Source organism: Heterodontus francisci, chromosome 26, assembly GCF_036365525.1.
Source record: "Heterodontus francisci isolate sHetFra1 chromosome 26, sHetFra1.hap1, whole genome shotgun sequence".
NCBI classification, from domain to species: domain Eukaryota; kingdom Metazoa; phylum Chordata; class Chondrichthyes; order Heterodontiformes; family Heterodontidae; genus Heterodontus; species Heterodontus francisci.
In genome coordinates this window covers 68,904,165-68,930,394 of record NC_090396.1, presented here as the reverse complement: position 1 = coordinate 68,930,394, position 26,230 = coordinate 68,904,165, and the positions used below count along the sequence as shown (strand labels likewise).

The following is a 26,230-nucleotide window of genomic DNA, read 5'->3' as shown; positions in this document are numbered from 1 at the left end:
CTGGCAACTGACTCCCACGACTTGTGATCAATGTCACACGATTTTATGTCGCGTTTGCAGACTTTATAGTGGAGACATGGACGGCCGGTGGGTCTGATACCAGTGGCGAGCTCGCTGTACAATGTGTCTGTACAATGTGAGAACTATAGATTAGTGATAATGGGGGGCTTTAATTATCCTAATATAGACTTCGTGGTCTATATTAGGATAGACACATGTCTGCACATGTGGTTTTCCAGAACACAAGAAGCATTCTGGAGTTCTCACATGGGACAGGATGTGCTTTCAACAGGACTGAGGTGACCTGGCATGCCTCTATTTATTAGACTACTGACTAAACTTACCAGAAGTAAATTTAAGATTTAAACCTCACACTTTTTCAACTCATTTTAATTATTCCAGTTCTTTATCTTAGATTCTTACCTCAATACTTACCCTTTATCACGATCTTAGTTCCCCCAGGTTCAGCTCCCACTCCTTGGTTGCAACATCACTTGTTCACTTTTTCACTCTGTGGTTGATTTACAATGCCCTCTGTTACTTTCTCTGCAGCTGTGCTAGATTTATGCTCCTTGATACTCCCATGATCCCAGGATAAACAAACAAAGGTCACTGAAAACATTGCATTGATCCAAATATCCAGCCAATACAGAGCCATCACTAAACTTAAATGAAACAAAGATATGTGGTTCAATTAACAAAGATTTTATTAATTTAGTGATTTCATGTGTCAACCAAAGTGATGTAATATCATTACATAGGAATACAATAATTTTGATTTTGCCAATAAATTACATGTAGCTTAAGATGTATATTGGCACCAAACTGTGCGATTATTATAATAAAGGCCAAATACTGCGACTGCTGGAAATCTGAAATAAAAAAGGAAGTGCTGGAAATTCTCAGCAGGTCTGGCTGCATCTGTTGAGAGAGAAACAGAGTTAATGTTTCAGGAAGATCACAGACCTGAAATATTAACTCTGTTTCACTCTCCACAGATGCTGCCAGACCTGCTGAGCATTTCCAGCACTTTCTTTTTCATTATTGTGCCATTATTAGCAGTGCTGCACTGAATTTGACAGCTCAGGTGACATTTGAGAAGAAAATCATTAGTAGCCCGTTCAAAAAAAGGTAGGTGCTGCAAACATAATCTTATTAATTTTATGTAACTATGTTAATAATTGAAATTTGTGAACACTTTATAAAGCTTTGATCATTATTGAGATCATATTTCATTGTACATGATACTTGGCTGATAGGAATGGTCTATTGCTTCAACTTTAACACTGTGCTATTTCTGATGGAAGTGATCCAGATCGGAATGTGTAGGAGAAGTGTGAAGGTTCTGAAAAAGAAATACACAAGGCTATTTAGTTCATGCCAGTAAAATTTCATTTTTATTTCTTCAGTGTTAACCCTCCAAGGTAGCCTCCCATCTGTCACTCTTCAGCAGTCCTGTCCATGTGTAACATTATAAATCCTTTGTTTGCATGCATTCCTTTGCCCCTGTTTGTAACCTCCCATCAGTAACTTTAAAATGTGAACAGAACTTATGTCTGCATGTCCTGGCCCACTTAACTACAGTTTTGCTTGAAGCTACACTTAGACACAAGTTCCTGTGCATGAACCCACAAGAGGTCAACCAGTTTAAGGGACTTGAAATTCCAATGGGCGTGCTCCACCAGCACAAGTCCAGGGGAACAGAAAACACAGCAGCCCAAAGTGAAGGCTGAAGACCCTGCGCCAAATGGTTGAGACAGGGTCATACATTAAAAAGTTTAGGCTCAAAATTTTAATTAGGCCCTGGGTGGAACTTAGACACATTACCCACAAGATACCTGAAACTGATGCAAAACCCAATTCCACCAAATTTCCTCCCATGTTCTTCGTTCTGCCAGTTTCTGTGGGGAGGCCCATGTCAAGTGAATATGTCAGTAGAATTCCTATTCCACCCTAGGAGTTCTGCCCTTAACATTCTTAAAAGGCCTTGGTGGAACTCCTCATATCTGAGAGCTACAGTGAATCCTGCTCAGGGCTCAGAAAAGGCCTTAGATCTTGCCAGAAGGCAATCAATCATGGACAGGAACCTTAGTTTAAACATTAATGGCTTCCATTGGAGCTGAAGACTTCTTAGTAACCATCAGCTGGGGAAGGGCCTCAGGTTCCTCCTTGTGAAGTACCCAGGTGCAGCTCTGCTTTCCGACATGCAGATCAAGGCATGACCTTTGATATGCCTTTACATGCATAACATGCCCACCATGACCATGTTAATGACCCTGCCTCCACCGATTGGAACAGGGTCCGCAACCTTCATTTTGGGTGTCATATGTTCTGCTCAGTCACACTTTTGTTGGCTTATCAAAATTTCAAGCTCCTTGTGTCTGCACACACTCCTGTCAACTTATGTCATTTATAAGACAAATGCTCTGACTTTCCACTGTTTTCCACCACTCCATAAAACACATTGATTTGTCTTTCTGCACTAGGAAGTGAGATACAAAAGCATGTTACTGAATTTCAATGTGGAAGAAGATTTTTAGTTCTGGGGTGAAGGGAATGAGGCAAGAACAGCAACAGCCTGCATTTATATAACGCCTTTAACATACTAAAAACATCCCATGGCACTTCACAGGAGAGACTATCAAAAAAAAATTTGCACAAAAGAAGTTATTAGGTCAAAAGAGGTCGGCTTTAAAAAGCACCTTAAAAGGAGGAGAGAGAGGTGAAGAGGTTTAGAGAAGGAATTCCAGAGCTTAGGGCCTAGAGAGCTGAATGCATGGCCGTCAATAATGTGGTGAAGGAACTCTGTGATACACACAAGGCCACAATCAGAGCAACAATGCAGAGTTCTAGGAGGGTTGTGGGGGGCTGGTGCTGGAGGAGTTACAGAGATAGGGAAGGGTAAGGACTTGGATGCATTTGACCACAAGGATGAGAATTTTAAGTTCAAGGTGTTGCTGAACCAGGAGCCATTGCAGGTCAACTAGCACAAGAGTGATGGGTGAATAGTACTTGATGCGGGTTAGGCTATGGACCTCAGAATTTTAGATGAGCTGAAGGTTATGGGTAGAAGATGGGTGGCCAGCCAGGAGAGCATTGGAATAGTTGAGCGTTAAAAATAAATCCAGTCATGTCATTAGCCATAGAATTAAAAGAAAATGTAAGTAACAGTGGAGTGCAGTGCTACAAAACAGTGAGAAGTGGGATTTACTGATTTTACTGAATTTCCAAACACAGTCACATTACTGAATGGAAACTCCAAGCATAGACCAGGTACCTCGTCATTGGGAGGAAGAGAAAATTAAGAAAGTGAGTCAACCTCAGGGCTTCCTTATACACCTCTTGGACAGCAGCTACTCTCCTTTGGGAGAAGGTACCATTTGCTGTGGAGAAACCACTGGGGAGAAATGAGATGGTTAACTCAATGGTCAAAGTGGATAATAGATTGTGTGTGAAATATAGTAATAGAGAGAAGCAATACATCTTTGATCCTCCACAGACACTGACATATACCAGCTGAGATTTCCTTGTCGACTTTGCAAACAATGAAATATTATTGAACTGTAATAATATAACTAACGAAAGACACTTTCAGACATCTTCATACTTAGAATCATTCTCACCTTCAAAGCACGAAGGAATTTCAATGTTACCATCTATGCACTGAGTCAGAACTGGGTATCCACATTTTCGCTGTTTGTTTTTGCAGTAAAAAGCCACTCTTTCTTTATGTAGTATTCTCTTTTTTGGAAGATCTCCTATCCAGATCTTCTCTAAATTGTAGAATATACGACCTCTCTTTATAGGTAGAATGCATGGAGCTGAAAAGTAAAAAAAATTTTCCCAGATATATTACTGATAAAATCACATGCTTAACTATCCCATTTAATAAAGATATAACAACACAATACAGCACCACTGAGAAAATAAAAGCAAAATACTGCAGATGCTGGAAATCTGAAATAAAAACAGTGCTGGAAATACTCAGCAGGTCTGGCAGCATCTATAGAGAGAGAAGCAGAGTTAACGTCTCAGGTCTGTGACCATTCATCAGAAGAGTATTTCCAGCACTTTCTGTTTTTATTACTGAGAAAATAAACATTGGCACACAGGACTCTCAAGTCAATAAAATTTTATTTGCCCATTCCAGCAGAAAATCAGGTTCCTGCCTCGAGCACCACATTCCAAATTTCACCCTGAAAGTTGAGATGTATGAGCCAAGCTGTGTTTGCATCCATGTTGCATTTTGGAATATACAGTGGCAACAACAACTTGCATTTTAACATAGTAGACAGCCCTAAGGTGCTTCACAGGAGAGTTATCAGACAAAATTTGACACCAAGCCACATAAGGAGAGGTGGGTTTTAAGGGACATCTTAAAGAAGTAGAGAGAGGCGAAGAGGTTTAGGGAGTGAATTCCAGAGCTTAGGGCTTAGGCAACTGAAGACACAGCCGCCAATGATGGAGTGATTAAAATAGGAGATGTGCAGAGATCCCAGAGGGTTGTAGGGCTGGAGGAGGTCTCAGGGATAGGGAGAAGCGAAGGCAATGGGGGGAATTGAAAACAAGGAAGAGAATTTAAAATTGAGGCATTGCTGGTCGAGCCAATGTAAATCAGTAAGCACAGGGGTAATAAGAGAATGGGACTTGGTGTGAGTTAGGATATGGACAGCAAAGTTTTGTATAAGATCAATTTTATGGAAGGTGGAAGATGGAAGGCTGGCTTGCAGAGTGTTGGAATGGTCAAGTCTAGAAGTAACTAACAAAGGCATGGATGAGGGTTTCCATGGCAGATGAGTTGAAGCAGGTGGAGTTGAGCGATTTTACAGAGGTGGAAGTAGGCGGTCAGTAATGGTGTGGATATGTGGTCGGAAGTTCATCTCATGGTCGAACACAACACCAGGTTGTGAATAGTCTGGTTCAGCCTCAGACAGTTGCCAAGTTGAGGGATGGAGTTGGCGGCTAAGAAACGGAGTTTGTGATAGTTGAAGACAAGGGATTTGGTCAGAAGTGGGGATGTTTGCTGATGATTGTACGATGTTCAGTACCATTCGCAACTCCTCAGATACTGAAGTAGTCTGTGTCCATATGCAGTACGACCTGGACAGCATTCAAGCTTGGGCTGAAAAGTGGCAAATAACGTTCGCACGACACAAATGCCAAGCAATGGCGATCTCCAGTAAGAGAGAATCTAACCATCTCCCTCGACAGTCAATGGCATTAACCATCGCTAAATCTCCTACTATCGATATCCTGGGGTTACCATTGACCAGAAACTGAACTGCAGCAGCCACATAAATACAGTGGATAAAAGAGTAGGTCAGAGGCTGGGAATTCTGCGGCGAGTAACCCATCTATTGACTCCCCAAAGCCTGTCCACCATCTACAAGAGACACAAGTCAGGAATGTGATGAAATACTCTCCAGTTGCCTGGATGAGTGCAACTTCGACAACACTCAAGAAGCTCGACTTCGACCAGGAGAAAGCAGCCCATTTGATCGACACCCCATCCACCACCTTCAACATTCAGTCCCTCCACCACCAGCACACAGTGGCAGCAGTGTGTACCGTTAACTAGATGCACTGCAGCAACTCACCAAGGCTCCTTCGACAGCACCTTCTAAACCCCCGAACCCTTTCACCGAGAAGAGTGAGGACAGCAGATGCATGGGAACACCACCACCTGCAAATTGCCCTCCAAGTCGCACACCATGCTGACTCGGAAGTATATCGCCATTCCTTCACCGTCGCTGGATCAAAATCTTGGAACTCCCTTCCTAACAGCACTGTGGGTGTACCCGCATCAGATGAACTGCAGCGGTTCAAGAAGGCAGCCACCTTCTCAAGGGCAATTAGAGATGGGAAACAAATGCTGGCTTTGCCAGTGACACTCACATCCCATGAAAGAATACAAAAATGTTGTTGGAGGATATTTCTGCCCATCCAGTGGTTGATACTGTGAAGGATATTACAAGGGTAAGTATCATTCAATAGCAAAAAACACAAGAATAAGACCCTGAGACAGCATTTTGTACTACAGATGCTAGGGTGAAGGACTGGTGGTTACAGGTTTATCATTCGCATTATCAATGCTGGAAGCAATTTGAAGTAATAAATTAGATGCATTATAAAAGGACTGTATTAGTACAACATAAAGTATATTGATTTCAGTGCATAGTTACAAATACTCTGGTGTTATCTCAACCCCTTGAGGTGTGATGAACTTTGTTACCCACAAGTAACTTGACCCTAGCTGTCTGTTCCCTTGTAATTCCAATTAAATTCATCTCACCTCGACACATGGGTTGAGTAGTCCAGTTTCCTGTCTTCTCGCACGTGATTTGTCTTGAACCATCCAAGATGTAATTTGCAATACAGCCATACTCAATAGACTCCCTGTAGTTATAGCTGATTTTGAGTGCAAACACCATAAATCCATTCACTATTTTTGGTGGAAATCCACATTTCACTTCTATAATATAAAAAAGCTTGTAAGATAGGCTTTGAATTTGTTGCAGTTTATCATATAACCAATATTTGTCCCTGTACAAAAGCAGTTGGTGCATTTCCTTTTCCGTAATGATACAGTGAACAAGAGTATATGCGGCAATTTTTGTGTCAGCCCGCGCCTGTTCGTGCAGCATCACTGACTGCAAACAGGAGAAAAGACATCTGAGGGCACATGATGGGAACTGCATAATAATGTAATGGCGCAGAAGCAAGGTCATTGTACCTTTCACGCTATTACATCAGTGCAACACCACTTCCTAATCTCTTCTATACAAAGGAGATATTGACGGTTGCTCGGCTGTGTTTTTACATATAAAGTTTGTTTAAAGGGAGGCCAGCAACTTACTGTTGGCATTGAATTTGTGATTCTTTGACTGCTGTGTGTTATTTGGATCATTCTTTTGCTGAATGGTGTGAATAAATGGGTTGTAGCATGAATTTGCAATTAGTCCTCTTTATTCCTATTATCACCCCTCACACATTAGATGTCCCTTAGTGAATATCATTGAATTTGGATTACTTGGCAGAAGAAGACAAGAACATGGAGGAATGTGTGGTTGTAGAGAAAACCAATCTATATTGCAGGAGCCAGGTTCCTGCATTCCCACTGTTGCCTTTAGCAATGGAGGATTTATCTGGACTTGTCTTGAGGGACAGTACTTTGGATCTCAATATTTGTAGGAATTCTCCACATGGAAAAGTCTGAACATTAAAGTCTGTTTCTACTGTTCTCCAAGACTCAGGGTGGCCTTTCACTAGAGATTTTATGTATTACTAAGATATTTACTGCCTTCATTGTGTTCTGATTTGAAATTCTGCAAAAGTACATATATCGCCTTATACTACCATCTTCTTGTATTCCAGAAAGCCAGTTGGTGAAGGATAGAACTGGCGCCCATCTTTACACACTTTCATATTTATTTACATATTACAAGCAAACACCCCCTAACCCAACAATCACAGTTTCAGTCTGTGCCGATATATAGAGATTCAAGTAACTCACCAGTTAATGTCCACCACCTATGTACAATTAAATACAATTAATATGCAATTAACAATCTTGTCTGCAAGGCTTTTTACTTGGGTTGAAAGAGCGACATTCCCAAATTTTGGAGAAAATGTTCCACTACATATGTGTACATTAGACATTAGACACGTGCCAGTCAGAGCATAGCGAATGGATTCTTCTTAGAACTGGGAAAATATTAATCGGTCTGGATGCCCGCCTTAGACACCTTTACAAAAGGTCCTCTCACTCAGTTCCCACACAACACCCATATAGGGAAAGGGGTAGAGTGCTAATAAAAGTATATACCACCATTGGCCCTCAACTGTTCAGGAAAAGTGATGCAACCAAAAAGATTCCCCTATTGGGTTGGGGTTATCTGTGTGTCTCTGTCTCACAGTACTGCCTTGGACCTGAGACATGTTAAATTACTGTATGACAATGCACAATTATATTGTCCTCGAAAAACTGTTTTGCACCAGTACTAAATTTTTAATTCAGAAGTATTGTTTCCACATGAACTGTTGATTGTTAAGTGTTGCCAGTTTTTCTGTTCCAATTTGTAATCTTTTTGCAATATTTGATTTCTTGAAATAAAATGTTGAGAAGAAAAAGAAACTATGGACTTGATGGGCCGAATGGCCTCCTTCTGTGCCATAAATGATTCTATGACTCTATAAATCATTGCCGATGAGGGGTGGGAACACCAGGAATGTAACAGTTCCATGAGATATACTTCCAGTCATGTGCACAGGCCTGAATGCAGCAGTCACGTACTAGATTTTCTAATCATACGAGTTTTAGAGCAACATTTGCATGGCGGAGACTCCAGTCATCTAATTTCGTTGTCATGATTACTTGCCTTTACATTGAGGTGCATTTGTCCATTTTCCATTGGCTAGGCAAAAGCCCGTTTCATTTCCAATCAAAGCCAGGCCTTTCGTGCACTCATAGACAATCATGTCCCCAAACACGGAAGCAGTATTAGACCGGCCTGTGTGATGTAAATTAATTTTTCCATTCTCTAGTGGAGTGTGTGGAGGACACTGCACAGCTGCAGAAGATACAAGAAAGGCAAGCATCAACTGCATTGATAATACAAGTTGCTCTATGCTGCCTACCAATACTGGGTCAAAGGTAGCACAGAATAGGTTACGGTGTGAATAAATAGCTTCATATTATCTATTTTTTGTTCATTTTCTTTGTAAGTAATTTTATTCTTCATTGGCATGTCTCTTTAGACTAGAAAACATTGCCCAGTTGAGAGGACATACATCATCCTATATTTCTGCCATTGCCACTCTATAGCTACTCTCTGGTAAATATGCAAGAGTGACTCAAAAAGACGTTCAGTCCATTTATTCCCTGGAGGGTAGTGTATCGTCTTCTTTTGGCTCCTCCTCTTGATGGTACAGCTGAAATAATGAACTACCTATCAATGAGTTGGAGGTAGTCTAAATATTCTTCCTACTTCCCTAAATGGTTCACTTTTACTTTATGGCTTCAGAAGATAACATTCCCTAGGCCAGCAACTGGGCATTTGAGCTGCTCTCTACATTCTGCAAATGATGTTCCTGAGTTGGGTGCTAAGTAGTGCACAAGATCAGTAATTTTCCCTCCCTCATTGTGAGGACGTCTACTCTGAATTAACATGCACAGTCAGAGATGTATCTCCCCTCCCCAATTTACTGAACTCCTCTCCTAAAGGTCCATATAGTTCCATGGGTATTACATGGTATTTACAGTAGAGCAACAGGCCACTCGTCCGAACAGGACCATGCTGTGTTAATGCTCCACGCATGCTTTCTCCTACCCCTCGTCATCTAACCCCATCATTTCCTTCTAGGAGATTTATGCTTTACAGTAATTTACCCAAGCAGATGTTCTCCCTGTGAATTGAGTGTTGGCAGGCTCTTTCATCCTATCCTCATTTTATATCCACAAATAAGTATCATGCAGCAGGAATTCCTGATATTTTTGCCTTCCTTAACCCAGGGGTGCTAATCCCAATTGTTACACCCCAGCTGGCTGACACCAACTAACTCAGTGCAAGCCCAAAACGTTCTACAAAAGCAAAATACTGCAGATGCTGGAAATCTGAAACAAAAACTGAAAATGCTGGAAATACTCAGCAGGTCAGGCAGCATCTGTGGAGAAAAATACAGTTTTAACGTTTCCAGTCGATAACCTTTCATCAGAACTGGCAAAGGTTAGAAATGTAATAGGTTTTGAGCAAGTGAAAGTGGGGGAGGGGTCGAAAAGAATAAAAGGGAAGATCTGTGACAAGATGATGGGCAGGAGACATTAAATGACAAAAGGTTTCATGGTACAAAGCCAAGTAAAAAAACAAAAGATATGTCTGGATGAGGTGTAGATGGCAGGATGGCAACCGTCCGAACACAAAGTAAAGGAATTAGGAAAGAAACAAGTGGGGGGGTGGGGGAAAACAAACCAGCAAAAAAAATATGAGAATAGGAAAAAAAACTGGGGGCAGAGGTTATGATCTAAAATTATTGAACTCATTGTTGAGTCCAGAAGACTGTAAAGTGCCCAATCAAAAGATGAGATGTTGTTCCTCGAGCTTGTGTTGAGCATCATTGGAACATTATAGCAGACCAAGGACAGAAAGGTTAAAGTGGGACCAAGGTGGAGAATTAAAATGCCAAGTGACAAGAAGCTGGGGGTCGCGCTTGCAGATTAAACTGATGTATTTCACAAAGCAGCCACCCAGTCTACGTTTACTTTCCCCAAAGTAGAGGACACCACATCATGAGCAGTGAATAAAGTATACTAAATTGAAAAGACATAAGAAATAGGAGCAGGAGCAGGAGCAGGCCATTCTGCCCCTCGAGCTTGCTCCGCCATTCAATAAGATCATGGCTGATCTGATTGCGGCCTGAGCTCCACTTTCCTGCTTGCCCCTCATAATCCTTGACTCCTTTGTCAATCAAAGATCTGTCTGACTCAGCCTTGAATATATTCAGTGACTCAGCCTCCATTGCTCACTGGGGCAGAGAATTCCAAACACTAATGACACTGAAAGAAGAAATTCCTCCTCATCTCCGTCTTAACTGGGAGGCCCCTTAATTTGAAACTATGCCCCCAGTTCTAGATTCCCCCATGAGGTGAAACATCCTCTTAGCATCTACCCTGTTAAGCCCCCTCAGAATCTTATGCATTTCAATAAGATCACCCCTCAATCTTCTAAACTCCAATGAGTATAGGCCCAACCTGCTCAACATTTCCTCATGTCAAACCCCTCATCAAAGGAATCAGCCTAGTGAACCTTCTCTGAACTGCTTCCAATGCAAATATGTTGCTCCTTAAATAAGGAGACCAAAGCTGTACACAGTACTCAAGGTGTGGTCGCACCAATGCCCTGTACAATTGTAGCAAGACTTCCCTACATTTATATTCCATCCCCCTTGCAATCAAGGCCAACATTCTATTGGCCTTGATTGCAAGGGGGATGGAATAGTTCTGAAGAAGGGTAACTGACCTGAAACGCTAACTTTGCTTCTCTCTCCACAGATGCTGCCAGACCTGCTGAGTATTTCCAGCATTTCTTGTTTTTATTCCAACATTCTATTTCCTTCATAATTACTTGCTGTACCTGGATGCTGACTTTTTGTGATTTATTTACAAGCCACTCAGGTCCCTCTGTAATGCAACATTCTGCAGTCTCGTTCTATTTAAATAATATTCTGCTTTACAATTCTTCCTGCCAAAGTGGACAACCTCACATTTTCCCACATTATACTCCATCTGCCATTTTTTTTCCCCATTCACTCAACCTATCTATATCCCTTTGCAAAATCTTTGTATCCTCCTCACAACTTGCATTCTTCCCTATCTTCATCTCGTCAGCAAATTTGGCTACAATACATCCCTTCATCCACATCATTGATGTAGATTGTAAATAGTTGAGGCCCCAGCATTGATCCGTATGGCACTCCACTTGTTACAGTTTGCCATCCTGAAAATGACCCATTTCTCCCGACTCTCTGTTTGCTGTTAGTCAGTCCTCTATCCATGCTAATATATCACCCCTGACACCATGAGCTCTTATCTTGTGTAGTAAGCTGTTATGTGACACCTTATCGAATACCTTTTGGAAATCCAAATATACCACATTTACTGTACCCCTGTATCCACCCTGCTTGTTAAATACTCAAAGAACTCTTAATAAATTTGTCAAACACGATTTCCCTTTCACAAAACCATGTTGACTCTGCATGATTGTTTACCTTTGTTTAGTTTAGTTTAGAGATACAGCACTGAAACAGGCCCTTCGGCCCACCGAGTCTGTGCCGACCATCAACCACCCATTTATACTAATCTTACACTAATCCCATATTCCTACCACATACCCACCTGTCCCTATATTTCCCTGTCACCTACCTATACTAGGGGCAATTTATAATGGCCAATTTACCTACCAACCTGCAAGTCTTTTGGCTGTGGGAGGAAACTGGAGCACCCGGAGAAAACCCACGCAGACACAGGGAGAACTTGCAAACTCCACACAGGCAGTACCCAGAATTGAACCCAGGTCGCTGGAGCTGTGAGGCTGCAGTGCTAACCACTGCGCCACTGTATTGTGATTTTCTAGATGTCCTGCTACTACCTCATTAATAATGGATTCTAGCATTTTCCCAATGACAGACGTTAGGCTAACTGGCCTATAGTTTCCATCTTTCTGTCTCACTCCTTTCTTGAATAGAGGCGTTACATTTGCAGTTTTCCAATCCGCTGGGACCTTTCCAGAATCGAGGGAATTTTGTAAGATTACAACCAATTTCTGCCACTCCTCTCTACCATTTTTACTGTTTAACCTATTTTCCCAGTCCACTTCATACCCTTGCAATTGCCTTTATTTAAGTTTAAAACACTAGTTATGGACCCACACTTCTGAACCTCAAACTGAATGTGAAATTCTATCATGTCATGATCACTCTGCCAAGAGGATCCTTAACTATGAGGTCTTTAATTAATCCTGTCTCATTACACATTACCAGATCCAAAATAGCCTGGTCCTTGGTAGGTTCTGGAATGTATTATTCTAAGGAACTGTCCCACATACACTCTATGAACTCATCCTCCAGGCTACCTTTGCCAATTTGATTTGTCCAATCAATGTGAAGATTAAAATCACCCCTGATAATTGCCATATCTTTCTTGAAAGCCCCCATTATTTCTTGATGTATACTTTGTCCTACTTTAAAGCTACTGTTAGGGGGCCTATAAACTGCTCCCGCCAGTGACTTCTTTTCTTTGCTATTTTTTATCTCCACCAAACTGATTCTACATCTTGATCTTCTTAACCAAGATCATTCTCACTATTGTAGTGATCTCATCCTTTATTAACAGAGCCACCCCACCTCCTTTTCCTTTCCTCCTGTCCTTTCAAAATTTCAAATACCCTTGAATATTCAGGTCTTAGCCTTGATCACCTAGCAACCATGTTTCTGTAATGGCTATCATATCAGACCCATTTATTTCTATTTGTGCTGTCAATTCATCCATCTTGTTATGAATGCTGCGAGCATTCAAATAAAGAGCCTTTAATTCTGTCTTCTTACCATTTTTCCCTACTCTGACCTTATTTGCTGGTGTTACCTTTGGTTTGTACGCTTTGACCCTTCCTGTCACACTCTGGGTCTCATAACCCATATCATTACCTTGCACTTTTTTCTTGTCCTTTCTCTTTAACTTTCCAAATTTCCCCTCATGTGAACTCTCACTCCCATTATTTAGTTTAAAACCCTCTCTCTCACCTAGTTAAACGATTTGCCAGGACACTGGTCCCAGCATGGTTCAGGTGAAGGCCATCCCAATGGTACAGCTCCCTCTTTCCCCAGTATTGGTGCCAGTGCCCCATGAATCGAAACCAACTTCTCCCACACCAATCTTTCAGCCACGCATTCAAATCTCTGATCTTATTAACCCTATGCCAATTTGTTCGTTGCTCAGGTAGTAATCCAGAGATTATTCCCTTTGCGGTTCTGCTTTTTAATTTAGCCCGTAGCTGCTCATACTCCCTCAGCAGAATCTCTTTCCTCATCTGGCACAGTGGCGCAGTGGTTAGCACCGCAGCCTCACAGCTCCAGCGACCCGGGTTCAATTCTGGGTACTGCCTGTGTGGAGTTTGCAAGTTCTCCCTGTGTCTGCGTGGGTTTTCTCTGGGTGCTCCAGTTTCCTCCCACAAGCCAAAAGACTTGCAGGTTGGTAGGTAAATTGGCCATTATAAATTGTCCGTAGTATAGGTAGGTGGTAGGGAAATATAGGGACAGGTGGGGATGTGGTAGGAATATGGGATTAGTGTAGGATTAGTATAATGGGTGGTTGATGGTCGGCACAGACTCGGTGGGCCGAAGGGCCTGTTTCAGTGCTGTATCTCTAAATTAAACTAAACTAAATCCTACCTATGTTGTTGGTACCCACGTGGACCAGGACAACTGGATCCTTCCCCTCCCATTCCAAATTCTTCTCCAGCCCCGAGGAGATGTCCTTAACCTTGGCACTGGACAGGCAACACAGCCCTGTCTGCAGAAAATCATATCTATTCCCCTAACTATATGGCCCCGACTACAATTATATTCCTTTTAATTCCCCCCATTTGAATGGTCCCCTGCACCTTGGTGCCGTGGTCAGTTTGCTTATCCTCCCTGCAGTCCCTGCTCTCATCTACACAAGCTGCAAGAACATCAAACCTGTTGGACAATTGCAAGGGCTGAGGCTCTTCCAGTGCTACCTTCTGGATCCCCATACCTGCCTCTCTTGCAGTCACACCCTCCTGTCCCTGGCCACGGACCAAATGAGAAGTACCCAGTCTAACGGATGCGACTGCCTCCTGGAACAAAGTATCCAGGTATCTTTCCCCCTCCCTGATGCATTGCAGTGTCTGAAGCTTGGACTCCAGCTCATCAATTCTGAGCCAAAGTTCCTCATTCTGCAGACACTTACTGCAGATGTAGTTGCTGTGGATCACACAGGTATCCACCAGCTCCCACATGCTATAGTTGCAGCACATCACCTACCCTGCCATCTTTACTATATTTTAACAAATTACATTTAGAAATATCACTCAACAATTATCTGTAGTTATAGCAAGTGGTTTAACGAAAGCTATAAATTTAATGCAATACTACTTGTATCTCACCAGTACCAGTTAAACTACTGTCCCCATTTAGAGGGAAAAAAAATTGAAATTCACCAACCACTCACCTGCCTGCTCACCTAATTAATGCTTCTGAGTGCCAGCTCTCACATCTTGCTGCTAGTCTCTGGCTCCCTTTCTCAGACCACTCCTTTTTTGTAAAAGCTCAGAACAGCAACTCCTCCCTCACCGCACCAAATTCCCAAGCTCACACTCGGTCTCGAGCTGCACTCAATCACAAACTGCCACCTTCATACAAGCTGCATGAATCACTATTTCATATTGAAGGAGTGTTTGGGGCCTTGGACAGTGGGAAGGAAGGAGATAAAAGGGCAGGAGTTGCATCTCCTGCACTTATATGGAAAGGTGCCGTAGAAAAGCGGGGAAGTATTAAGGGTGACTGAGGAGTAGACCAGGGTGTCATGGAGGGTACAGTCCATTCGGAATGCTGAAAGGGGAGGGGAATGGAGGGGAAGATGTGTTTGGTGGTGACTTCATGCTGGAGGAAGTGGAAATGGCGGAGGATGTTCTGTTTAGGAGAGGCGGTGGCTTACTGGTATTGTCACTGAACTAGTAACCCAGAGACCCAGGTATTGCTCTGGGGACATGGGTTTGAATCCCACCACAGCAGAAGGTGGAATTTGAATTCAATTAATAAAATCTGGAATTTAAAGCTAGTCTAATGATGGCCATGAAACCATTGTCGATTGTTGTAAAAACCCATCTGGTTCACTAATGTCCTTTAGGGAAGGAAATCCACTGTCCTTACCTGGTCTGGCCTACATGTGACTCCAGATCCACAGCAATGTGGTTGACTCTTACATGCCCTCGAAATGGCCTAGCAAGCCACTCAGTTAAAGAGCAATTAGGGATGGGCAATAAATGCTGGCCTGGCCTGCAACGCCCACATCCCATGAATGAATTTTAAAAAAATGTTTTTTTAAAGAATACAGAGGCTGGTGGGGTGGAAGGTGAGGACAAGGGGAACCCTATCATGGTACTGGGAGGGAGGGGAAGGGGTGAGAGCAGAAGCGCATGAAATGGATCGGACATGGTTGAGGGCCCTGTCAACCACGGTGGGGTGCGAATCCTCAGTTGAGGAGAAAGGAAGACATATCAGAGGCTCTAGAATGGAAGGTTGCATCATCCAAATTTATGCGACGGAGACAGAGAAACTGGTGACTGCTTTGCGGAACACCTCCATTCGGCCCGCAAATACGACCCCGAGCTTCCTGTCACTTGTCATTTTAATTCTCCATCTTGCTCCCACTCTGTCCTTTCTGTCCTACAGTGTTCCAGTGAAGCTCAACGCAAGCTCGAGGAACAGCACCTCATCTTTCGACTGGGCACTTTACAGCCTTCTGGACTCAACATTGAGTTCAATAATTTTCGATCAGAACCTCTGCCCGCAGTTTTTTTTCCTTTTCTCATTTCTTTTTGATGGTTTGTTTTCCACGCAAAAACACCCACCACCTCCCCCCCCACCCCCCCGCCCCTCCCCACCACCCCCCCCCCCCCCCCCACAACCTCCAAACCCCATTTCTTTCTTAATCCCTTTACTTTGTGTTTGGATGGCTACTGCCATCAACATCTCATCCAGAGACAACTTTTGTTTCTTTACTCGGCTTTGTACCATGAAACCTTTTGAAATTTAATGTCTCCTGCCCTCCACCCTATCACATACCATCCCTTTTGTTGTTCTTCCTCCCTCCCCTCTTTCACTTGCTCAAAACCTATTACCTTTCTAATTTTTGCCAGTTCTGATGAAAGGTCATCGACCTGAAACATTCACTCTGTTTTTCCCTCCACAGATGCTACCTGACCTGTTGAGCATTTTCTGTTTTTGCCCCAGAACCTTCTGGTTGGTATACACTATGTACTGTAATTACACACTAAACCATCAGGGGAGATGACACATTTCTGTGGAGGTTAACTCAGCTCTCTGGTTGTCTTATTGATTCTTCCAAGGCTGTTCAGCAGATACTATTTTACCAGAAATGATTTTTTTTAACAAAATCACCAAAACCATTTGATGTTACAAAAAATCCTCATAGTTGCTACTTATAAGGGAAGCAGCACTTTTGTGAAAAAAATGTTTGACAGTTTGAAAACAATTACCAAATGTATTTTTAAAAAGCTGCTGCTCGCTAAGTCAATAAAAGTGATGAGTCCATAGTAGTCCATGCGTTGAGAAAGATCCGACAGCCCGAGCATCCAACTGTTCCTTAAATTATTCTCCATTACCCATCAGTAGCATATTGGATGTAATTTTTCTCTACCATTAGGTACCTCTAGGAGAATGGTTAAACTTGCCATGTAACATGTATACAAAACACTTACGTTCACAGGATTGTTGCTGATCACTCCACGTCCCATCAGATAAACAGGTGCTCCGGTTTAAGCCTTTAAGAATGTATCTGTACAAATAAAGTTAGAGTTACCAACAACATGAAACAAAACAGAGGAAACAATTAGTATTCCGCAAAACTTCAGCCACTTTGGCTTTAGTTTGGAACATTCTCGTCGACAGAGAACTTCAGAAATCATCAGTGGAGAAGGTGGGAGTGAGGCAAGCCCCCTGCACCCACCCCCTCCCCACCCCGCCATTCTGCCGAGTTCCCAATCTCATGCTATAGAGGAAAATTGTCATCACTGAACAGACCTTGCACACAATTTTTTATTCTTTCATGGGATGTGGGCATCGCTGGCAAGGCCAGCATTTGTTGCCCATCCTTAATTGCCATTGAGAAAGTGGCTGCCTTCTTGAACCGCTGCAGTCCATCTTGAGCAGATACACCCACAGTGCTGTTAGGAAGGGAGTTCCAGGATTTTGATCCAGCGACAATGAAGGAACGGCGATATAGTTCCAAGTCAGGATGGTGCGTGACTTAGAGGGAAACTTGCAGATGGTGGTATTCCCATGCAACTGCTGTCTTTATCCTTCTAGGTGGAAGCGGTCGCAGGTTTGGAAGGTGCTGTTGAAGGAGGCGTGGTGAGTTGTTCCAGTGCTTCTTGTAGATGGTACACACTGCTTCCACTGTGCATTGGTGGTGGAGGGAATGAATGCTTGTGAATGGGGTGCCAATCAAGCGGGCTGCTTTGTCCTGGATGGTATCGAGCTTCCTGAGTGTTTTTGAAAACACTTCCTAGCAAGAAAGGCAGGAGATATCCTCCCTCTCAATCACAGTTTATACGTGACCCGGTGAAAAAGAGGTGTCCAAGATAATATCAAAAAAAGGGTTTGGCTCCTTCGGGGAAAAAAGAACTTGAAAGCAGGGTTAATCCCCACCATTAGCCCTGTGCTGACTTATTTTTCTTGTTGGTATTCACATTTACAGAGCTCCCACACATACTGTTTCAGTTCAGTGGAAACACAACAATAATGTGTGCTTGTTTTACAACAGCAAAACACTGATTTATGGGTAACTGCACATCATTCATTGTATTGACCTTGTACTAAAGTTCCCCTTCCATAATAGAATTTTTAATAGTAGTTCAGGCATGTCATAATTATTTTGCCAATAAATGTTAACTCCTATGAGAAACCTTGAATAGACTGGAATAAAAATAACCAGTTTCTACATCTTTGTGGCAGAGCCATTTACTGAGTAATTGAATCCACCAAAAGCCGCAGTAAACAATGTTTTAATAAATGAGAGATAATGATATTCCCTGTAAAATAAATTCCAATATTGCTACCATTTAAATCAAAATGTACGACTGATGAATGTAACATGTCCAAAAAAAATTAAATTGAATAAAATTAAGTGATGAAATAAAAAGCAGGTTGGAATCTGCTGTTGTGGTTTATCTTTTCAGCATTATGCACTTCTTCAGAAATTTTATTGCCTGGAAGACTTTTAAGTTTTCTTCTATGTTTATCATACAAAACTAATCAGTTTCTTAAAATTTGTGGGCTGTAGGAGATGTTTGGTGAAATGGAAGCAGCATATATTTGCCAATTATGTTTTCAGTACAAGGGTTGTACATTGGAAATAAATAATTGGGGAATATCTACATTTATATATAAAAGAAAGCAGCTGCCAAAGATGTAGGAACCAATTTTCCTGTCAGTATACCATGACGAACAATAATGACAGGAAATGAGGCAAAGAAAATTGATTCCTTCAGTATGTGCAGGCCAAGCGATCCCATGGAAATACAAGCATACATACAAACATACAAATTGGATCAGGAGTAGGCCATTCAGCCCTTCGAGCCTGTTCCACCATTCAACAAGATCATGGCTGATCTGATTGTGGCCTCAACTTTATTTTCTTGTCTACCTGCTATAACCTTTGACTCCCTTGTCAATCAAGAATCTATCTAACTCAGCCTTAAAAATATTCAATGAACCTGCCTCCACTGCTCTCTGGGGAAGAGAAATCCACAGACTAACAACCCTCTGAGAAAAATAAATTCTCCTCATCTCCGTCTTAAACGGGAAACCCCTTATTTTTAAACTGTGTCTCATAGTCCTAGTCTCTCCCATAAGGGGAAACATCCTTTCAGCATTCACCCAGTCAAATTCCCTCAGGATCTTATATGTTTCTATAAGATCACCTCTCATTCTTCTAAAGTCCAATGGATACAGGCCCAACCTGTCCTACCTTTCCACATAAGACAACCCTCTCATCCCAGGAATCAGTCGAGTGAACCTTCTCTGAACTACTGAAATGAGGTGGCTGCGACATTTGCTGATCCTCCTGCCTCATCTTGTTTTCCTGAGACCAAAATAGATACTCAAAGAAGATGGAGGTGGGATAAAAACAGAGAACAGTCAGCAGAGTTAACTTTTCAGAGCTGTTTTGAAGAAAGGTCATCCACCTGAAAAGTTAACTTTGTTTCTCTCCACAGAGATGCTGCCAGACCTGCTGAATATTTCCAGCATTTTCTGTTTTTATTTCAGACATTCAGCATTCATGGTATTTTGCTTTCGTAAGATTGAAGTGGGCTTGTGCCTGGGACCTCCTCAAATAGGAGGGGCAGAGAGGACCTGGCAGAAAAGTTAGCATACATCAGAAAGATGAGTGGCATTGATGTTTTTCCTGCTGTACCTGGGCATCTTCCAGATCTTTGAGCCAGCGACCCTTGTGGCTGCTGTTCCCAAACAGCACCCACAAAACTCCAAACTCACCAGTCAGTCATACAGCAGTTTCTACACCCATTTCCTGCTGCAAGGGTTTGTCAAAGGGTGAACTTATACCAGGGTTGTGATTGGACCATGCCACTGAGTTAAGCTAGTCGACCACATTTGGACACTCTGTATACACTTTGGGTGCGCTCTGCTTGTTCAGTGCCAGGCAAATGGTGGGGGGGGGGGGCGCGGAATGGATGGTGGGGAAAAGAAACAGGAAATTGGTCCTCTAATTTTGTAAACAACAACATTTTATACCTGACGGTGTTGCTTGTTTGTCACCATATTTAATTATATAAAAATCAGCAAATGTGTACAAATCTCCCAGTATAACAGCATGATGCTCTGTTCCAATGATATTCTGAATGGGATTGGTGAGTTGTAGGTAGCGACCCGGGTTCAATTCTGGGTACTGCCTGTGTGGAGTTTGCAAGTTCTCCCTGTGTCTGCGTGGGTTTCCTCCGGGTGCTCCGGTTTCCTCCCACGTGCCAAAGACTTGCAGGTTGATAGGTTAATTGGCCATTATAAATTGCCCCTAGTATAGGTAGGTGGTCGGGAAATATAGGGACGGGTGGGGATGTGGTAGGAATATGGAATTAGTGTAGGATTAGTATAATATGGGTGGTTGATGGTCGGCACAGACTCGGTGGGCCGAAGGGCCTGTTTCAGTGCTGTATCTCTAAACTAAACTGAACTAAACTTCGCACTGACGCTAATTCTAAATACGACTGAGGAGGGAGTCTCACTTCACTTTGCTACGGTCAGAGTAGCATCTGATTTCAAAATTTGTGCTACAGCTTATTAGCATCAGTGAAAATCAATTTCACTTTGCATGATGCTGCAGCCGCAGGTCAAATGCAGTCCAGATGCCTTCCGATAGCGCTTCTACAGCAAAAAGACAATGATAAAAAAGATCTAGGAGATGCTGAGACATAAAGAAATATCTCTCTTAGCTTTCGCAAAAATGACCAAGAATTAAATGCATTTAATATATAATATAAAATATGTTGGACAGTATCAATACCACTATGTCAGTGTCACTGAAATCTACTGGGAATGGAAAAACCAGAACAGCTCAGAAAGACTCTTCCCCAGATTCCTCTCTTCCCTAAACTCCCATAAAGACAATGCATCAGGAAAGGTACTTGTTTCCAGGTGAGAGTCCATCAGATTATGAACTGACAAAAAATGCTATCCTCGGGCATAATACCGGAGGCCCATCGCCAAAAGTTTAGAACCCTCAAGAAGCAAGCTGATCAAACTTACCTGGAGTTTGAGAGAAATAAGCAGCTGGCTTTTGAGCAGTGGCTGAGGGCTCTTAAACTACAGCTCAGCTATGAAAGTCTCAGAGAGGTAATTTTGTTAGAGGAATTTAAAAACTCTCTCCCACTCTCCAGAAAGACACATGTAGAGGAACAAAAGGCTCACAGAGCCCGGCAGGCAGCAGCTATAAGTCAGTTTCCCAGGGGAAAACCTTCCTTAATCACCCCCACAAATTCGAAAAGGACAAAGGGTGGGAAGGTGATAGACGCCCAAGCAGTCCTGTGAGGGAACAAAAAGCAGGAGACACAGGGGGTCCTCCTCCAGCCAAAAAGTAAGGTGCAGTAAGCAGGTGTGAGACTCGGAGATCTGTGTGCTTCCATTGTAATAAAGTAGGGCATTTAAGCGCTGACTACTGGAATCTAAAGGGAAAACCTGTAGGGCTAACCAGGGCACACCCACTCAGTGAAGAAGAAAACCGGATGGAAAGAACAGCAGAACAATCTGTGGCTTTAACTGCAGTATGAGTGAGACCCAGGAAGCTTAATGATGCAAGTGCAGGAAAATTTAATAGGATTCCTGAAGGTTACCAGGGTTTTGTGTCTGAAGGGAGAGTAATCCCATACTCCTCGAGTAGGCCAAGCAATCCTCAGGGACACAGGGGCCACTAGATCCCTTTTACTGGGAAATGGCCTGACCTTTCCCCCAGAGAGTGCAGTACACACCGGAATGGTGGTGAATGGTATTGGAGGGCAGCATATGCCTGTACCTTTTACACTGGGTGCACTTGGCTTGCGACCAGTTTTGGGGCTGGTGACCGTAGGGATCATCCCTAGTTACCTGTCGACGGGGTTGACCTATGCCTAGGTAATGATCTGGTGGGACGAAGGTGGTAGCACCCCCAGTAGTGGAAGAGAGGCCGCAGGAGTTCAGAGAGACAGGGCAGAGGCAGGAGACAGTCCCCTGCATTTTCCCTGAATGTGTAATGAGTGAGGCCATGATCAAACCAGGTCCCCCAGAGGAGACTGAATTGGCACTACAGGCAGATGACCATGAAGTCTGTTTGTCGGGGACTTTCTTTGGAAAGTTAGAAGACCCAGGGAGTGAGTTAAATGGATCTTCCCTAGCTGAGGCTCAGCGAGCTGACCCAGAATTGCGAGAGTTAGCTGCCCAGTCTGAAATTGAAGCAGAGGGAATCCCTGATTGCTACTATTTAAAGAATGAGGTACTGATGAGGAAATGGAGTTCTCCTCACAGATCTGAGAGCAAGGAGTGGATGGTGGTTCACCAGTTAGTGGTACCCCAGAGGTACCAGAGCGAAATAGTAAGAATGGCCCATGTGATTGCAGTGGGTATACAAAAAGCCAAAGCCCACATAAGACAGTGGTTTGACTGGCCAAAACTCCACAAAGATGTGGTGGAGTATTGTAGGAGTTGCCACATGTGCCAGGTTGAGGGGAAACCCCAACCTACAGTGAAATCTGCATCCCTAGGTCCTGTATAAGTGTTTGGAGGATCCTCCAGCAGAGGGCTGGTGAACTGTAAGGGACTCCTGCTGAGAACAAAAGGGGACAGGCAGTCACAAGGCTAGCAACGGGTTAGAAAGGAACGGAGAAAAAGGGACCAAGAGGGCAGGTTAAAGGAAGTCCGGGAGAAATCTCAAATGGAAACCCCTACTGTCTGCTCAGCCAACCTTGAAAAATTTGAAAAGTTAGACCCTGCATCCTCCTATGTAAATGCAGTCACTAGAAGCATCCTACCAGAGTTGCTAACAGCATTTACAGGCACCTGCAGAGACAAAGAAAGTTCTCAAGAGGGCAGAGAAACCGTGAGAGTGATGCTTCAACTAGTCAAAGTGCCGCAGGGGAGTGCAGCAGAATCTGGATAAATACCTGCAAGCAGGAGTGTCCCAGAGGACTAAGGGAAGATTAGCAAAGAATCCCTCCCCCCCCCCCCCCCCCCCCACAGTCAGGTAAAAGGGGAACCACCCATTCCCTAAGGTGAAAAGCCCTTGCATGACTCATCAAATACTGAAAGAGCGTTCAGAGTGGAACCGCCCGCCCACTGCCGCCACCACTGAGTGGAAATCCAACCTAGAGCTAATTAAATCTAACCCTCCCCCTGCAGATCTCAACAAGAACAAAGAGGCAGTCATGGAAATGTGCAAACTGGAAAAAAAAACTTCCCCAAAAACCACATGTTTATTGGGATGCCAAAAAGGGCAGTTTAAAGCAGCACTGCTACCAAGAAAAGACAGGCTGTGACAATTGTTAGGGTTCTGATTTAATGAGAGAGATGCATGTGTGTTTCCTATCCTTATCTTCTCTCTAGTCCCTTTTAATGAAATGCTCTTTTAAAAATTGCATTTCATTCTGCTGGCTGTGGAGGTGTCATGCAGACCCCCACCTGCCAAGAATGAGGAATATTAATTTTGTCATATGAACATTGATTTTAAACTGTTGCTGGAGTGAAGAAATTACTTGTTTGAAGATCACCAGACACTGGGCTGGAAAGACATTTGCATACCAAGAGGTGCTGCTTATGGAGACAAAGGACGATTCCCTGCTCCAATTAACCCAAACGGATTTTGATCACCTGACATTGAAGGTGTAAGGAAGAGCATTCCAGCGACTGCTAAGATAATACAATCCACAAACGCAGAAGTGAGGTCACATGACTGATCTGCTGGCCAACTTGGAGTTTTTTGAATTGTGCCACACAGAAAGGAACAGAAGACAGTTCTGCAACTGAAGCTGGATCAAGGAAGCCTCTCTCCTGGTTGTCTCTCTCTCGCTTTCTCCCAAGCCACAGGACCCACGGAAGACACGTAAACCTCAAGAGAGAAAAGACTCCTACATCGAAACAAGTTGAAATGTGAATTGGGCCCCAACGAATAGCAGGACTTACCAGCAACCAAAGACTCCACATTGAACTCAAAGGACAGTAAATAACTAACAGATATTGCCTCAAACTTTTCCCCTTTATTCTTTCTACTTTTTCTGCATGTGTGTTTATCGTGTATGCATGCTAGCATGGTCGTGTCGCATATTCGTAGTCGTTAACGGGATTAGAGTTTAAGATTAATAAACTTCTACCTTTCTTATTCAAATCTAAGGAAACCTGTTTGATTTCTTTCCCTTATAATTGGAGCAGTGAAGAAGGATTCACTGAGGGGAAGCTAAAAACACGGTGTTTCTAAAATTAAACTCTGCTCCGGTTAAACCAGGTAAAGGCTGAAAGGGAATCCCTAGACCCCTTTTCACCTGGTCATAACACTGTACAGATATATCTCAGTGGAATTTAGGTTAAGTGGAAATTCAGCAGACTGTGGAAGATATATACATCTGAATTGTACTATTTAAAATTTTCAAATCATGGTTCATACATCTTAAATTTATTCCCAAATGCACACTATTTGCCTCCTTCTCAATGAACAGTTCCAGTGAAAATGTCATGGTTCAATATTTAACATCAAGAAAGAGTTATGTCTGGCATCTCCTGATGTTTGACTAAAGGGTCCATTGGTAGCAGCCTGCTTGTTCAATTGGGGAGTTTAAGCTGAGAATCAAATGACCTCATATAATATTGAAGGTACTGCATATTAATCAGGACTCTAAAACCTTGAACATTATCCTCTGATCTGTTATTTCAATTGCCTACCAACTTGTAACATAATCCTAAATAGTATTCAAAGAGAATCTTTACATTTATTTGTGGGTGTCAATTACATTTTGGCTGATGTATTCTCAATGGTTCAATATTTTCCTGCTTTGTAATGCACTTACGTGATAATTCATAACATCATCTTATGGGACTACTCGTATTGAAAGTAGGGAAGCAAAATAATTTCAACAGTAAATTTCAGGCTGAGAGTCGGAATCTTTTGAACAGTCTTAATAAGAGACAAATGAATAAATTGTTACAGTTTAATAAATACACAATTAAAGAATGGGTTTATTTTAAGTATAATTGCTTTGAGGTGTTAATACAACAGCCATGTCAGCCATGGCTCAGTTGGTAGCACTTATGCATTTGAGCCACAAGGTTCCAGAATCAAGTCCCAATCCAGGGCTTGAGCACAACAATCAAGGCTGATGCTCCATTGCAGTACTGAGGGAGTGCTACACTGTTGGAGGTGCCGTCTTTTGGATGAACTGAGGCTCCATCTGCCCGTTTGGGTGGATGTAAAAGATCCCATGGCACTTATTTCAAAGAAGAGCAGGGGAGTTCTCCCTGGTGTCCTGGTCAATATTTCTTCCTCAATCAACATCACAAAAACAAATTATCTGATCATTATCACATTGCTGTTCGTGGGAACTTGCTGTGTGCGAATTCACTGCCAAGTTTCCAACATTACAACAGTGACTATACTTCAAAAGTACTTCATTGGCTGTAAAGTACTTTGAGACATCCTGTGGTCATGAAAAGTGCAAGTATATAAATGCAAGTCTTTTTTTTTCTATCTTTCAAGATAAGCTGAGAGATTATAATGTATATAAAACAGATTCCCAGCTTGGAGATCCAAGTCAAAGGCCCAATTCTGGGTCTCTTCCTACCAACAGAGTGGCGAAGATGGCTGGCATGGATCTGAGAGAGGAATTGGTGAGAGGAAATGATGGAGAAGAAAAGAAAACTGACTGCATTAATATTATGTTGCTGTTGCACAGTCGCTGCACAGTACCTACCCTTCAATGCAATTGTAGTAAACCACATTCCCAAACTTGAAGTCCGTTGCATGCATCTCTCCATTTTCCAGCATCTTTGGCACAGGACAAGATCTTGCTTTAGGGGAAAAATATTGAAATCAGAATTATTTTACAATCTTTTTGCATTATATCGACCTATATAGTTATTTAACACATGCAGAATAATTGATCCCCGGATGTGAGTTTTTAAAATTCTTTTTTGGAATGTGGGTGTCACTGGCTAGGACAGCATTTATTGACCATTCCAAATTTCCCTTGAAAAGGTGGTGGCATGCTGTCTCTTGAACCACTGCAGTCCATGTGGTGTAGGGAAACCCACAATGTTGTTAGAAAGGGAGTTTCAGGATTTTGACCCAGCAACAGTGAAGGAACAGTGATATAGTTCCAAGTCAGGATGCTGTGTGACTTGGAGGGGAACTTGCAAGTGGTGGAGTTCCTATTCTAAATACGAA

At 42.6% G+C, this 26,230-nt stretch overlaps 1 protein-coding gene across 2 annotated transcripts in view; it reads right to left on the bottom strand.

Annotated features, from left to right (window-relative positions):
• Positions 1–689: 689 nt before the first annotated feature.
• LOC137384442 (beta-2-glycoprotein 1-like) overlaps positions 690–26,230 on the bottom strand; it is a 44,532-nt gene continuing 18,991 nt past the window's right edge. For both annotated transcript variants that reach the window (XM_068058501.1, XM_068058502.1), the window contains 6 exons: positions 25,758–25,854; positions 17,016–17,092; positions 8,379–8,570; positions 6,293–6,472; positions 3,624–3,821; positions 690–1,345 (listed from right to left, as the gene is read on the bottom strand). In XM_068058501.1, the coding sequence (XP_067914602.1) occupies positions 1,281–1,345; positions 3,624–3,821; positions 6,293–6,472; positions 8,379–8,570; positions 17,016–17,092; positions 25,758–25,854 (809 nt within the window). In that variant the 3' untranslated portion in view covers positions 690–1,280. The remainder of the gene's footprint in view (positions 1,346–3,623; positions 3,822–6,292; positions 6,473–8,378; positions 8,571–17,015; positions 17,093–25,757; positions 25,855–26,230) is intronic.